Source organism: Schistocerca piceifrons, chromosome 7 (assembly GCF_021461385.2).
Source record: "Schistocerca piceifrons isolate TAMUIC-IGC-003096 chromosome 7, iqSchPice1.1, whole genome shotgun sequence".
In the NCBI taxonomy this organism is placed as follows: domain Eukaryota; kingdom Metazoa; phylum Arthropoda; class Insecta; order Orthoptera; family Acrididae; genus Schistocerca; species Schistocerca piceifrons.
This window is the reverse complement of record NC_060144.1, coordinates 230,851,098-230,868,074: the sequence shown is the minus strand read 5'-3', so window position 1 is coordinate 230,868,074 and position 16,977 is coordinate 230,851,098. Positions and strand designations below refer to the sequence as shown.

General features: G+C 41.7%; 1 protein-coding gene across 1 annotated transcript in view; it reads right to left on the bottom strand.

The window, feature by feature from the left end:
- LOC124805577 (myrosinase 1-like) overlaps positions 1-16,407 on the bottom strand; it is an 84,994-nt gene extending 68,587 nt beyond the window's left edge. Inside the window, exons 1-3 of the mRNA XM_047266144.1 lie at positions 16,329-16,407; positions 13,971-14,065; positions 13,658-13,805 (exon numbers count right to left, since the gene is read on the bottom strand). Coding sequence (XP_047122100.1) covers positions 13,658-13,805; positions 13,971-14,065; positions 16,329-16,407 — 322 coding nt within the window. The remainder of the gene's footprint in view (positions 1-13,657; positions 13,806-13,970; positions 14,066-16,328) is intronic.
- Between the last annotated feature and the right edge of the window lie 570 nt (positions 16,408-16,977).

Below are 16,977 nucleotides of genomic sequence, written 5' to 3'. Positions count from 1 at the left end.
ACTGGGTGTTGTGTTGTCCCAATCATCATCATTTCATCCCCATCGACACGCAAGTCGCCGAAGTGGCGTTAAATCGAAAGACTTGCACCAGGCGTACGGTCTACCCGACGGGAGGCCCTCGTCACACGACATTTCCATTATTTATACGTCCCCTAACTTTGACCTTAGAGGATTTCTGCTCATGCTAGAAAGGGTCCTTGATTCACTTTATAGAAGGTACCGGAAATTAGTTATATGTGGCGACTTCAATAATCATTTCGTACATGATGGTGTAAGAAAACGGATGTTGGTGGATCTATCAAATTTATATGACCTGCCGCAGGCTGTTTTGTTTCCAACTAGGGTGCAGGGGAACAGTAGCACAGCCATCGACAGTATTTTCATTCATTCTTCATTACTAGATGGGCATTCTGTTAGTAAAAGGGTGAATAGCCTTTCAGACCATGATGTACAAATCTTAACTCTAAAAGGCTTTTGTGCTCAAACAAATGTCACATATAATTACAAACTCTGAGGGAAAGTTAATCCAGCAGCAATAGAGAATTTTTTAAACGTTGTCAAGATCAAGAGTGGCAGGATGTTTATAGTGCCAATAACATAGATCATAAATATAATGCTTTCCGTAAGACATTTCTCATGCTCTTCGGGAGTTGCTTTCCGCTAGGACGTTCTACACTGGGTACTAGCAGTAATAGGCAGCCCGGTTGGGTGACTAGCGGGATAAGGATATAATGTAGAACAAATTGGGAATTGTATGAAAATTTTAAAAGTAGTCACAATAAAGGTACAGTAGTCCATTACAAACAGTATTGTCAGGTGCTTAAAATGTGGTTAGGAAGGCAAGGAGTTTGTAATATTGAAATAGAATAGCTAATTCACACGATAAAATTAAAACCATACGATCAGTTATAAAGGATGTGTCTGGTCAGCAGCACAAGGTTTAAGATACAAAGTCAGCTCATAGCAAAAATATTTCTGTTACTGATAACTCAGATGTATATGTACAGTGTTTAACAGTAATATTCTGAGCATTGCTGGTGAATCAAATAAAAATTTAGTTTCTGCTATGAATTATATAATTCTCTTGGCAAATGTCTTTCCGAGATTGATGTCTGAAATACTCCTCTGTGATACAGACAAGTGGGAGATTCGGTCAATAATCAAATCACTGAAGACTAAGGATTTTCATAGATATGATGGAGTGCCTAGCAGAACATTACAGTATTGAGCTGCACATGTTTGCTCTGTATTTAGCCACATTTGTAATTTGTACTTTACGAATGGTCAGGTTCCTGAACGATTAAAGTATTCAGTAGTAAAGTCGCTTTATAAAAAGGGAAATGGAGATAATGTAGACAATTGTAGATCTATTTCTATGCCATCAGTGTTTGCCAAAGTTATTGAAAAGGATGTATATGTAAGGATAAATGATCATTTTATATCACACGATTTTCTATCACACAGCTCGGCATTAGAAGTCGTTTAACAACTGAAAATGCTATATTCTCTTTTCTCTGTGAGGTACGGGATGGGTTAAACAAAAGGTTTCGAACGCAGGCTTCTTTTTATTTAACTAAGGCATTTGATTGTGTTGATCACAAAATATTGCTCCAGAAGTTGGACCATTGCGGAATACAGAGAGTAGCTCACAACTGGTTCACCTCTTGCTTTAGCAACACACAGCAAAATGTCATTATTTCCAATGTTGAGAAAGGCTGTGATGTGTGGTCAAATGGTGGTGGGGGGAGGGGGGGGGTGTCCCAGGGATCAATTTTGGGGCCACTCCTGTTCTTTATTTATTTATACAAATGATATGCCCACTAGTATTACGATTGACTCTAAAATATTTCTGTTTGTTGATTAGAGTAGCTTGGTAGTAAAGGATGTCATGTGCAAGATTGGCTCGGTTTCAAATAGTGCAGTTCATGACATAATTTCATGACTTGTAGAAATTAAACGAACGCTAAATCAGAGTAAGACTCAGTTTTAACAGTTTCTAGCACACAATTCAACAAAACCTACCGTTTTAATTTCACAAAATGGGTGTATGATTATTGAAACTGAACAGTTCAAATTTCTACGTGTTCACTTAGATACTTGTTGCGGAAAGCCCACGTTAAGGACCCTGTTCAAAGACTTAATGCTGCCATTTTTACTATTGGAATGGTATCTGAAGTAAGTGATCGTTCGACACGAAAATTAGTCTACTTCGCTTATTTTCATTCGCTTATGTCATGTGGTTTTATATCTTGGGGTAATTCTTCCCATTCTAAAAGGATGTTTTTTGCTCAGGAACAGATGGTTCGGGCAATGAGCGGTGTAAGTTCACGAACCTCTTGTAGACCCCTGTTCCAGGAGTCTGGGTATTTTGAGATTGGACTCTCAATATATATATATATATATATATATATATATATATATATATATATATATATATATATATATATATAATTGTCATATCTTACTAATAATATTACCTTATTCCCAAGAATAAGCATTTTTCACCCAGTTAATACTCGGCAGAAATCAAACCTGCATTTGGATCGGACTTCTATAACTCTTTTGCTGAAAGGTATGCATCATACTGCTGCATCCATTTTCAATAAGCTACCACAGGAATTCAAAAATCTTACCAGTAATCGACACGTTTTCAAATCGAAACTGAAGAGTTTCCTCATGGATCATCCTATTCTGTCGAGGATTTCCTTCAAAATCATGCCGATTCTTGTTGTGTTGTTGACTGCGTTTACTTAAACGTGTGGCTTGACTTTTTCGGGTTCATAAACATTTTATTTTTATCTGTTATTACTTTTACGTTTTCATTTCATGTACTGGTACATTCCATGGTCTTGGAGCTTTGCTCCTCAATTTGGTCCTACGGAAGTAAACGCATAAGTAAATGAAAAAATAAATAAACAACTGATAGGTATCGTGGGCACATGGCACAAGGTCTTCAGGGCGAGAGCTTTTGATGAGACCCAGGAACATGGTTCCTTTACCAAGGGTCAGGTGTGGACAGAGGTACTGAAATAAACAGGAACACTCGATCTTCATCGAAGAACAAAGCAATGATATTCCGTCCGGTCTGTGACAGACAGTGCTGTGTTAATGATGCAAAGGCCACGACTGCTTCCAGGACATGAACTTCTTGACTGTCTGGAATCCCGGCAGCAAGCTCCTCTGCCGCATCTCCATGGTTTGAGATAAGCAGTGAGCCCCAGCCAGTTCAGCGCTCTGCTGAACTGGCTGTTAGGTCTGTGTTCAACACCTGGGCCATTCCTATTTTGACAGACCTTCCTATCTTGGAGCACCCGTGGCCTCTCTGCCGCTCCGCCATCCCACAGTAGCCAGCATCGCCAGCCTTTAAGCAGTGGGAGCAGAAAGCTTTTCGCTTCCCACCTCGAAAACTTGCTGCATCGGCGCGTCAGTGTAGCGCCCCAGAATCCGGGGGTCATTGCTCACTACTTGCTGTCTGCCTGCTGCAGACACACTGCTTCAACATGAAGATGCCTGTCTACATCTTTTGCGCATCTGCCCATCTCCTGCACGGATCCACAAACCCACACCATCCTATCAACACCTCTTAATTTCTAATTCTTCTCGCTTATACAGCAGAGTCTTACGGTCAGCAACATCAAGAGCCTTGGAAAGATCTAAAACTATATCTGCGACCCATTCATCTTTGTCAGGAGGACTAAATACGACTTAAGTGAATGCTTCTACGGCTGATTCAGTACTTCTACTATTTCAGAAACCAGTATTTTTAAGAAATTATATTTATTCAAGCAATACATTAAAATGATTATTTTTGAGAATGATGATAGTACGGAAATGGAAATGAGATTCCTTTTGTCTTCTCCGTTTCCTATCTTTAGTAGCGGTAAATGTCTTGCGTATTTTAAATACTCTGGAAATTTTGCTGATATGAGTGATTCATTGATTATGTTCATTAAGAATGTTTGCATACGTATTCCTTCAGTAAGCACACTGGTACTTCGTCTAAGACCACCGACAATTTACTTTTTGGCTTTGGTGTAGTTTTACTGACTTTATGTTTTGCGATTGGTACTAACATTATTGCACTTATTCTGTAATTGTTTGCATGTGTTATGTTGCAGAATTTTTTATTTTAACTCCTGTCTAGTGCTCGCAAATTTCTGGAGATTGTGGATCATTTGCCGCCTTATCAAGACTCGATTATGAGTACGTTATTATGTGTTTCTTTGTATTTCCCTATTTTACTTTTTTATGACATCCCAAACTGCTTTGCTTTTATTCCGTGCATTGTCTATTATTTTGTAATTAAATGAATTTCTTTCTAGCAGTCAGCAGCTTCCTACAAATCTTTCTATAAATATGACTAAAATTAATTAACTATAGCTCAGAATGACATTTCTTCATGGTATGAGGTGCTTGAGGGTTTGGGAGAGTTTTTTGAGGCCCGCTGTTGTCAATTTATTTCTGAGAGACGTTGATAATGACAGGAAATGCCTTTTTAAAGTTCAATTTCAATGTTGTTGAGAATCAAGAGAATTTTGGATTTGCATAGGTCTCTCTATACACTTCATCCTTGTCTTGGTTTCCTGGTTCTCTTGATAATCTTGTGTTTCGATTTCTGATAAATGCTTTTTGTATTCCTGCAATTTAGGGCATTCTTACAAAACCAATTTCATTTCCATTGTTTGGAAGAAATGGTGTGATAGCCCAAGATGTTTTTCCTGTCCATATCTGTCGACACATGGTTGATGACTGATGCAAGTTATTTGTAATCATTGACGACCAACAGGGACGCGCCAACAACCTGAAGGATAATTGTGACTGTTCTACTAGTTTCATTTATCTTATATATGTTTACCTCTGCACATGAAGTATAGGTGGATTCTGTAATTGAGGCTTTATCTAGCGTTTCTGTTAATTTATTGAAAATAGTTTCCCTTCTGGTTCTGGGTGATCGATACAGACACTAAATACACTCCTGGAAATTGAAATAAGAACACCGTGAATTCATTGTCCCAGGAAGGGGAAACTTTATTGACACATTCCTGGGGTCAGATACATCACATGATCACACTGACAGAACCACAGGCACATAGACACAGGCAACAGAGCATGCACAATGTCGGCACTAGTACAGTGTATATCCACATTTCGCAGCAATGCAGGCTGCTATTCTCCCATGGAGACGATCGTAGAGATGCTGGATGTAGTCCTGTGGAACGGCTTGCCATGCCATTTCCACCTGGCGCCTCAGTTGGACCAGCGTTCGTGCTGGACGTGCAGACCGCGTGAGACGACGCTTCATCCACTCCCAAACATGCTCAATGGGGGACAGATCCGGAGATCTTGCTGGCCAGGGTAGTTGACTTACACCTTCTAGAGCACGTTGGGTGGCACGGGATACATGCGGACGTGCATTGTCCTGTTGGAACAGCAAGTTCCCTTGCCGGTCTAGGAATGGTAGAACGATGGGTTCGATGACGGTTTGGATGTACCGTGCACTATTCAGTGTCCCCTCGACGATCACCAGTGGTGTACGGCCAGTGTAGGAGATCGCTTCCCACACCATGATGCCGGGTGTTGGCCCTGTGTGCCTCGGTCGTATGCAGTCCTGATTGTGGCGCTCACCTGCACGGCGCCAAACACGCATACGACCATCATTGGCACCAAGGCAGAAGCGACTCTCATCGCTGAAGACGACACGTCTCCATTCGTCCCTCCATTCACGCCTGTCGCGACACCACTGGAGGCGGGCTGCACGATGTTGGGGCGTGAGCGGAAGACGGCCTAACGGTGTGGGGGATCGTAGCCCAGCTTCATGGAGACGGTTGCGAATGGTCCTCGCCGATACCCCAGGAGCAACAGTGTCCCTAATTTGCTGGGAAGTGGCGGTGCGGTCCCCTACGGCACTGCGTAGGATCCTACGGTCTTGGCGTGCATCCGTGCGTCGCTGCGGTCCGGTCCCAGGTCGACGGGCACGTGCACCTTCCGCCGACCACTGGCGACAACATCGATGTACTGTGGAGACCTCACGCCCCACGTGTTGAGCAATTCGGCGGTACGTCCACCCGGCCTCCCGCATGCCCACTATACGCCCTCGCTCAAAGTCCGTCAACTGCACATACGGTTCACGTCCACGCTGTCGCGGCATGCTACCAGTGTTAAAGACTGCGACGGAGCTCCATATGCCACGGCAAACCGGCTGACACTGACGGCGGCGGTGCACAAATGCTGCGCAGCTAGCGCCATTCGACGGCCAACACCGCGGTTCCTGGTGTGTCCGCTGTGCCGTGCGTGTGATCATTGCTTGTACAGCCCTCTCGCAGTGTCCGGAGCAAGTATGGTGGGTCTGACACACCGGTGTCAATGTGTTCTTTTTTCCATTTCCAGGAGTGTAATTAATTTCTTGCTTCCATCTGGAACGCCACATTAATCCGCCTCTGAGCACATTAAGGGGTGGTCGATCATGACACCGTAACAGGTCGACCGAGTATATATGGTGCTGTCATGATGATGGCGCACAATTTCAAGGATGGTGGACAAGGGCTTATGGCAAGACATTCAAATGGAATGCTTTTCAGGAACCAAGGGAGAGTGTCTCTCAGAAATACTGTGTACGCATGTGCAGGTAATCGGAGAGAAGTTTACCACTCACTTATTAACACACTGTTACGTACGACCACTCACAAGTTCACTGATAACCTGTGTTGGCGATCCTTCACTGCTGTAGTTTGGGGATTCTCATCAGCGTATACCTATACCTACCTACTGCGACTATTGAGTATAGCGCATCCGGTGAAATAACCTTCATCCGAGTTAAGTACAGAAACAGGAAAGTGAAAGTCAATCGTATTGTCTTGTAGGATCCATCAGCTCTACACGATGAGATGTCCGAATGCTGTAGACAAATGTGGCATTTTGTGAGACTGATGGAAGTGATACTGTTGTTCGCGCATTACTTGTCTCGCAGTGTTGCATGCAACTCCCATTTGTTGTGCAATTGATAGTGCTGTTTCCAGTTTCCTCAACCACATGAACGAGCTCTGTTTCTTTCGAATCTATAATCCTAACATTTCTTCATCATCTGACGGTATGGCTGCATAATCAGATGTAACATGGGACAGATGAAATGGTGTGGCATATTATTTTTATCACATACTCGAGTTCTAATAAAGCTTTAATTATCATGTTGAAGTATAGAGCTATCAAATTAATTTTGAACGTGAACGTAATGCTTCTTGTTCAGTATAACTTTAGCATAACTCTCGTTTGTGAGTAAGATAATATCAGGACCACTCTCAGTGAACGAAAAGAAGCCCTCTCAGGTTCTGTAATAATTCGCATAAATGTACGTGCCCTTATCAACAAACGGCATGCGTCTCTTCTACCCTCTTCTGGAGCCTGAGGAGATTGTTTATCTTACAAAATCAACATCTGGTAAATGCTTAGCAGTCGTTACTAATTTTTACACCTTTTCCTAGAAGGCATAAAGCTGATTCGTCCAAAGCGTTCTCTGTGAAACCGATCACAGAACGTCAAGATGTATTACACTCTGACATACGGAGACGTTGGAACTTAGACCAGTACCGGGCAGTTACAGACGGAAATTCCCTGTCAGACTGTGACCAAGAAGCAAAGTCCAGATAATTATTGTGAACAAGAGCTGACCGAATGTGTTGCTAGATGGTATAACTGTCGGGAGAATAAGTGGTATGCACAACTTTGGAATAACGTAATGGTACCAACACAGTAACATAATCGAAAAAACACTTTGCAGTATGAGTCTACTACAGCCAAGTCATCCGCAAGCAACAATAGATTTCCTCCATTTAAAGGTTTCTTCCGGCATCTAAAATGTTCGAACAACTTACAGCAATGCTCCCGGGTATCATCTTCGAAAACGGTCGACATATCGTCGGGTGCACACCCTCCCATTTTCAAGGCACAAATGCAACAAGAGAACAAGGAAGTTTTTAACTTCAGCATGATAGTTGTCACCATCCAACTCATGGTGAAGTGTTACTTCGTTTCTTGGCTATATGGCCGACATTGTTTCAGATGCTGAAAGTTTGTTTGTTGAAATATTTTAGCTCGGAGTAACATTTCGCCAGAACGGTCGTAGATTGCTCTATCACTCAACCATCAACCGAGTGGGTGACGAAATGAGCGAGGTGGGAGCAAAGTCTGTGACCACTTTATCCTACGTAGGTATTATTACCCACAGGATTGGTCACATATGGCAAAAGCATTTTTCTTTTCTACCACCATCTACGTTTAGAGCCTTTTAAATTCTTTAAAGGATGATCATGGTTCGTGAAATGCGGGTATCTACCGTACCCCTTGCCGGTGCTGTACGTCATATATTGGTCAGACCACCGGGTTAGCGGAGGATTATTGTATTGAGTATATGTGTCACATGCACTTGCAATAGACCAAAAAATATGCTATTGATGAAGATTGCCTTAATATAGGTATTCCTATGGAATACAACATTACGGAGATTCTGCCATACAATTCCAACTATTGGGATAGAGATATTAAGGAAACAATTGAGACTGAATTATCAATATTTTTTTAGTTATTGGTCTTCCGACTGGTTTGATGCCACCCGCCATGATCCCTCTCCTGTGCCAGCTTCTCCACTTCTTCATCACTGAGTAGCAGTTGCAATCTACGTCCTCAGTTATTTGCTGTGTGTATTCTAATCTCTGCCGTTCTGTACGCTTTTGACCCTCTTAATCTCCCTCCAGTACCATTGAAATCATTCTCCCATGTCTTAACAGATGTCCTACCATCCTGTCCCTTCTCCTTTTCAATGTTTTCCACATATTGCTTCCCTCTTCGATTCTGCGCAGAAGCTCCTCATTCCTTACCTTATCAGTCCATCTAATTTTAAACATTCGTCTGTAGCACCTCATCTCAAATGCTTCGATTCTCATCTGGTTATCCCACAGTCCATGTTTCATAACCATATAAGGCTGTGCTCCAGAGGTATGTTCTCAGAACATTTTTCCTCAAATTAAGGTCTATGTTTGATACTAGCAGACTTCTCTTGACCAGGAATACAATTTATCCCAGCCCTAGTCAGCGTTTTATGTCCTTCTTGCTCCGTCCATCATGAGTTATTTTGTTGCCTAATACCAGAACTACTTTACTTCGTCTACTTTGTGAATCCTAGCTCTGATGTAAATTTTCTCACTGTTCTCATTTCTGCTACCTATTATTATCTTCGTGTTTCTTCGATTTTTTCTCAGTCATATTCTGTACTTCTTAGACGCTTAATTCTATCCAATAGATCCTATAATTCGTCTTCAGTTTCACTCAGGATAGCAGCCTCATCAGCAAATCTTTCACCTTAAATTTTAGCCCACTCCTGAAACTTTCTTTTATATCTGTCATTGATTATTCGAAGTACAGATTGAACAGTAAGGGTGAAAGACTACATCCCTGTCTTACACCCTTTTTAATCCGAGCACTGCATTCTTGGTTTTCCAGACTTGTTGCTCCCTCCTGGTTCCTTTACGAATTGTACATTATCTACAAGGGTCATTCAATAAGTAATGCTCCATTTTTTTTAAAAAGACTTTAATATACCAGTCAAACGTCCTTGATGGTGATGTTTGTTCTTTGCGCCGGTGAAGTTTCTAATCCTTCTGGCAGATGACAAACCCGTAGTACAGCTCAAAATTGCGTCTGCGTACGACTTAGGTCACATGTAGCGTTCTGTTGTTGAATTCCTGTGTGCAGGAAAAGAAACCGTGGTGAACATAAATAAACGTTTGTGTGCCGTGTGTGGTGATGCTGCCAGTTGACAGGAGTACAGTAGTGATATGCGGAATGCAGACCGGCGCATCACAGCTCGACAATTGGCTCTGCAGTTGTCGGTCAGCATTGGAAGTGAGTCTGCCATGATCGAGACTCTCGGATATTCAAAGAGGTGCTTATGATGGGTTCCACGAAGGCTCACAAAAATGGTTCAAATGGCTCTAAGCACTATGCGACTTAACATCTGAGGTCATCAGTCCCCCTGGACTTAGAACTACTGAAACCTAACCAACCTAAGGACACACATCCATGCCCGAGGCAGGATTTGAACCTGCGACTGTAGCAGCAGCGCGGTTCCGGACTGAAGCGCCTGGAACCGCCCTGCCACAACGGCCGGCGAATGTTCACAGTGGACCACAAGATTAAAAAAAACGCCATTTCATTTGAATTGTTGTAGCGTTTTCTGATTGACGAGAGGCCTCTCTGTCACGGATCGTTACGGTGAACGAAAGCTGGGTGCACCACTTTGTGCCGGAAACAAAATGTCAGTCCATGGAGTGGTATCGTCCTCATTGACCACAAAAGAAAAAAATCAAGACCACCCCCGTCTGCCGGAAAAGTCATGGTGGCACTCTTCTGGGATTCTGATGGCGTCATTCTCGAAGATGTGATGCCAAGAGGGTCAACCATCAGTTCAGAGGTATGTGTGAAGACTGAATAAATTCAAGAATCGTTTCCGGCCTCTTCGGTCAGACAAGAATCCTACAGAATCTTGCTTCAACACGATAATGCACGCCCACACACAAGTCTGAGAGCCCGGGAACACATTGCCAAATTGGATGGACATCTTTGCCTCATCCACTCTACAGTCCAGGCCTGGCATCCTCGTACTTCCAACTCGATGGGCTGGTTAAAAACTGTGTGTGGGGAACACACTTTGAAGATGATGAAACTTTCAGTCATGCACTGAAAACATGGCTACACCTACAGGACAAGAGCTTTTACCAGCAGATAATACATGCTCTTCTGCAACGTTAGCGTACTGCCATAGAAAGTGATGGAAACTACTTAAAAACCAGGACATGAACAAGACATGTTGATATATACTGACACCAATATGTTCTGAGAAAAAAATGTGGTCACTTATTGAACGACCCTCGTACTTTCCGTGTAGCTTATCCGTATTCTTCCCAGAATTTCGAACATCTTGATCCATTTTACACTGTCGAACGCCTTTCAAAGGTCGACAAATCCTATGAAAGATTTTGATTTTCCTTCAGTCTTGCTTCCATTACAACTGCAACGTCAGAACTGCCTCTGGGATACCTTCGCCTTTGCTAATGTCAAAATGATAGCCATCTACCACATTCTCAATTGCCCTTTCCGCTCTTCTTTATATTATTCATTTCAGTAAGTTGTGTACACGCGCTGTTAAGCTGACTGTGCCATGATTCTCGCATTTTTCGTCTTTCGCTGTCTTCGAAATTGTGTGGATGATGTTATTCCGAAGGTCTTGTGGTATACTACCAGTCTCATACAGTCTACACATGAACGTGAATAGTCCTTTTGTTGCCATTTGCCCAATGATGTTAGAGACTGAAATGAAATATTATGTATCCTTTCTTACTTATTTGACTAAAGTCGCCCAAAGTTCTTTTACACTCTGATTATAACAGTGGATCTCCAACTCCATCCCCATCGACTATTGATTTTTCTTCTGTTACCTCATAAGGTAAGTCCTCACACTCATAGAGGGCTTCAATGTAGTCTTTCCAATTATCCGCTCTCTCCTTTGCATTTAAATGATATTCTCATTATGGTCTTAACATTGCCACACATGCTTTCATTTTCACAAAAGATGGTTTTGACTTTTCTTATTTGCTTGTCAGCCCTTCCGACAATCAATTATTTTCTTCCATTTTTCAGGTAACTATTCCGCCTTAAGGTCTATGCACTACCTACTTACCTCGTTCCTAAGTGACTTGTATTTCCATATTCCTGGATTTCCCTGTACATTTCCGTAATTCCATCTTTCGTTGATGAGCTGAAATACCATTTCTTTTATTATTCATGGTTCTTAGCAGTTGCCTTCCTTCAACCTATGTTTTTCTTTCCAACTTGGATGATTGATCTTTTTAGAGATATCCATTCCTCTTCAAGTGAACTGCCTGCTGAGTTATTCATAGTCATAGTATCTTTAGCCTCAGAGAAACTCAAGCGTATCTCTCCATTCCTTAGTACTTACGCACCTTACTTCTTTGCCCTTTAACTCTTCCTGACTAATGATTTAAACTTTGGTCTACTGTTCATCATCACTAAATTGAGATATTAGTCATTATCTGCCCTTAGACACGTTACAACCCAATATCTCTTTTAATAATCACTGCCTGACCATGACGTAATCTAACTGAAATCTTCACATCTCTCCCGGCCTTTTCCAAGTGTACCTCCTGTTACTAACTGATTTTATTGCAGATGTCAATTAGACTTTTATAATATTAAAAACCAATATTACTTGATCTGAAAGATTTCATTTCACGACCCCTTTCGATAATAACTATCTGTCATCCTTAGACGTACAGTGTATGAAGAGAATAACGTAAATATAGTAATCTGCGTTATCGTACAATTATACACCCAAGATGGATGAGCTGATGCTCTTTAGCGCCCATGTTAGGTGATTTCAAGCTTGGTCGTCAGACGGTGCCACCGCACTAAGGCAACGTTGTGTATGAAATTACTTAGAAGGTTAATCAAATACTAACCTACTACTTGCATACAAAATTTACCTATTTTACGCAACAAAACTTTATACAGGAACGTTGTTCCAACTGGGCAATAAAAACTTACACGGCATACAGCAAAAAGCAAGTGTAAAACCAGGCATGGCAATGAAGTGAAATGATCGTGTGACATTGTCGGCCAGGAAGCCCCATTCTGGGAAGTTCTGCTACCGTGTTGCAAGTCGTATTTCAGGTGACGCCACATTGGTCAACTTGCTCGTCGGTGATGATGAGGACAACACAACATCCACTTCACGAATGGAGAAAATCCCCAACCCGGGCGCGAATCGAAACCGGACTCGCTGCAGTATATGCAAGCAAGTCACCACTGTACTAAGCCGGCGGGCACCAGATATACAATCGAACAGATAGAATGTAATAGACATTGGGCGATTCCGCTAGCACTCTGGTCGGAATCCTGTTGCATGCTCACCCGTTGTTAAATAATATTCAACATCCGCAAGTTCAAAGGTTGTTCACCTTAAGTTGTTTAGCAGCGCTCTTGTTTACCGTCCTCGTGTGTTGTCTTGCTGCATGTGTCCTGTATACCGATGTTTTTTTGAACTTCCCTGCTAAGCGTCCTATCGTTGTATTTGTGCCTTGAGAATCACTAGGTGTTCACCTGTCAAAATATCCGGAGTTATTGAAGGTATCGAACGGTTACCTCCCAGAGCGTTACTTGGAGACATTTTAAAAGTTCATCTCTTGAATCTTACTTGTCACTTCATATTTAATTAGGAATATATTCTTATTGTACAGCTCCACGCTGTGAAACAAATTAATTTAATTGATAATTGTTCGAAAGTTTTACTGAATAATCTATTATTATTCTTTTCGGCAGTAGTTCTACTCAACACATCGGTATCAAAGTTGCCGATGAATTCTGAGAAGTTCCAGAGTCTCGGAACGAAGCAGATATTACTGTTCATTTTCGGATGTGACATTGTTCTCTCAGAAAATGTCGTTGGTACTAATGATCTAAGATGGAGAACATGTGAGAAGAAAATTTATTTGAGAGTGAGAACAATTTATTTCAGAATCTTTCCCGGACAGCGCTGCATAACGCCAATCAATCTCGATTCTCTTCAAGTGCTATGTATTTCGACACTCACCCCTGATGTACTCTACCTCTTCCTGTGTGATTGTTGGCAGCCTTGACCGGGGTCGTCCTTCAGCCTCACTGTTGCCATCCACTTGCTGTCGCACCACTGCCGGGTAATCACCACTCTGAGTGTAGATAGGGTGTGCGTAGAGACCCAGCTACAGAATAAAATTACACATTATTTTTCCTAACAGACATCACTTTTATATTTATAGGCCATATATGTGAAGTGATTAGTAGTTTTTGCACTGTCTGAGTCACTAGCAACACACTGAAAAGTTGCAGGACCCCCAAATACTTGACGGCAGAGCTGCAGTACCCACCTGAAACTGTCGTGCTCTTTCACTAGCCTCTGTATCCTCTGTCGAGTTCGTCATTGGCTCAAGCCCATTCATATTGAGTGTAATTCCCACGCTACCTGTAAAACATAACGAGGCAATCACTTACATAATACAAGTAGTCTGCCAACTACAACTATAATATATTCAGAGTTCTCGAATAAGACACCAGATTGTGCTCTACATTTCCAAGGTGAAAATAACGTAGTCTGATGTGTTTCTTGACATAATTACAAAAAAATTTATGTCGTTGTGTAAAAGTATTATTGAATATGTAAAAAGTGCCAAAATAAATAAGATACTCAGAATTTTTATGCTTCATTTGTAAGTTCACGAGAGATTATTTACTCGCTATCGGTTCATTCTTTAGAACAAGAGATTACTCTACCATTGCCATTCATGCCCATCACTACATAATTCAAGATGTATGGGTAAAAATTTAAATTGTAGAACGAAAGGAACTTAAAATGTTCTGTTTACTTAAAATGTCAAGTAATATTTCACTTCTTCTTAAATTCCTCGATGCAGCATGTTCCATTACAGGTAAGGGACAACTTACTCTTGGTGACGTACTATAGGGTTCGTAAACGTATTAGCAGCACGATTCTCATAATTCGGAATGAGACTTGTTTCATGTGCAAAAAGAAATAAGAGATATAGTCACGACATTCTGGCACCATTATTTTTGCTACATTCCAGTCAGGTTCAGAGTTCTTCCACATTTATCGAGGACTGCCTTCTGCTTCCTGATTGCTAGAAGTCTGATGAACCACTGGGGAAGTTTTTGTACCCAACATACTCAAAATATAAGATGAATATTTTTAAATCAAATAAGATATCTTCTGCCCTCTGCTTATTGTTTAGTCCAGCAAGCAGATCAAACAGCAAAGAAAATTCTGTGTTGTCTGAAGATAATTACTTTAAGAATACAGTCAGCAAATCCGACCCAAAATATGAGCCTCAAGATTACCAAGTCAAACTCTTAAATAACACTGGTTCAGTAAAAATTGTCATGTAGTTGTCTCTCCTAGTGGTGGTTTTACGAACTATTATTTTGTGTACACGTGCTCGAGTAAACTAGAATATGATGCGATGGTGTTCCCAAGTCACTTGATATTTCATTACGTCTTTGGGGATGACACCATACTCGATATTAGAAAGAAACTTTGAAGTACACCAAGATAACTAGGTGTATAAAAAATACCAAGCCGATGCATGCTGTTCTCTGTGGAGTACAGGACTGTCTTTCGAACTTAGTTCACGGAGAAATAATAATCCTCGCCATTTTTTTCTTCTAGTGTAGGTTTCAGTGTCTTACCCTATGTTCATCTATTACGAAAAATCATACCCTTTTGCGTTAATTGTAAAAGTTCTTGCTGTTAGTTTGATATTTTGACTTGCCAGTACCTACGTTCCCAACGAAAAACAAAATACACTCACAAAAAATGCGATAGAGATACCTTATTTTTTGGAAAAAGATCTCTCTCCTTCGCCACGACAGTTGCAATACGGTAGCATGACTACGACAACGTGAAATTTTGTACAGGCCTATAGCGGATTAGTGGAGCGCAATGTGCAACATTCAGGCTTCAGTGCCGTTTACCATCGCTTTGTCGTGGTTGTTCGATCTTCAGATTGGGAGGATACTGTGCTTTTCACGTCTCACTTAGTGTAGCGCCTTAATTCGATGCAAATTACCATGAGATGTTTATTGCTGTGTGCACCAAGTTGTTGATGACATGGGTCGTCATAGTTTCTATCAAACTGAAACACCATATAGTTGGCTTCAAGTGCTGCAACCCGCTCGCAGATTCAGTGATGGACGACGCAGTTGGTGTGTAACCATAGTGTCCCAACATACTTCTCGTCTGATAGATACTTCACTGAAAACACTAGTGATGAGTTGCACTACACCTTTGCTACAGGATAACGACATGATATGAGTTCGTCTAGATAACATAGGGCAATAAATGCCAAACTTTGAGGAACCGAATTGGCCCGATACGAATGTTAACATACCTTAAATGTTGGTCTCATAACAGGAACCGAGCAACCGATCAGTTGCGTATTTATTTGGACTACAGCACTTCAGAGAATACTTCTCATCATGTCAAGTGAATGCTCCATCCTATCATACCAGTTTTTATTACAACTGTGAGGAACGCTACACAAACATTAGGCTGCTGTAGTAGAACTAAAATTACCTCTTAATTGACTCTTCACACGTGAGAAATTGGTTCCTCCAATCACTGCTCACAACAGAGTGTCAGTTCACTCCCTGTCGTTGAGTAGAGCAGAGTCTATTACAGAGATGCATTCGAGCAAGATGTCTGTGCCACTGACCAAGCCCCGACAATTCTTCTTGACGTAAGGGGAAAGAACGAGCAATAATGGAACAGTGTTGCTTCCCATCACTTAACATATTCTCGAGGAGGCCATGTGCCACGATGTCACTGTTGTCAGTACGAGACACTACTGTGTAAACGACCCTTATCCTAATGGCGAATGGTGCACGTGCGTGGCCGCGCGCGATTAGCCGTGCGGTCTTGGGCACTGCAGTCATAGTCTGTGCGGCTGGTCCCGGCGGAGGTTCGAATCCTCCCTCGGGCATGGGTGTGTGTGTTTGTCCTTAGGATAATTTAGGTTAAGTAATGTGTAAGCTTAGGGACTGATGACCTTAGTAGTTAAGTCCCATAAGATTTCACACACATTTGAACATTTTGTGCACGTACGTGTTCTTTAAGTACTGTCATGCAGTGTCAAATATATAACTTCCTTCCATATTTTAAACCGATCATATGAGACAATAGTTTCTAACGACCTGCTTAATAGCGTATATATCAAACTTCGGAAAGCAACAAAACATCGATTCTGCATCGGTTTGGCAAATCCTTGGTAGGTTTCTCGAAGAATTTGGCACCAGAAGGCTAAGCACACTTCACTAAGTTTCTCTAAGTTATGAGTCGGTGGTTTGTGGCTGCTGAGCTGTCAC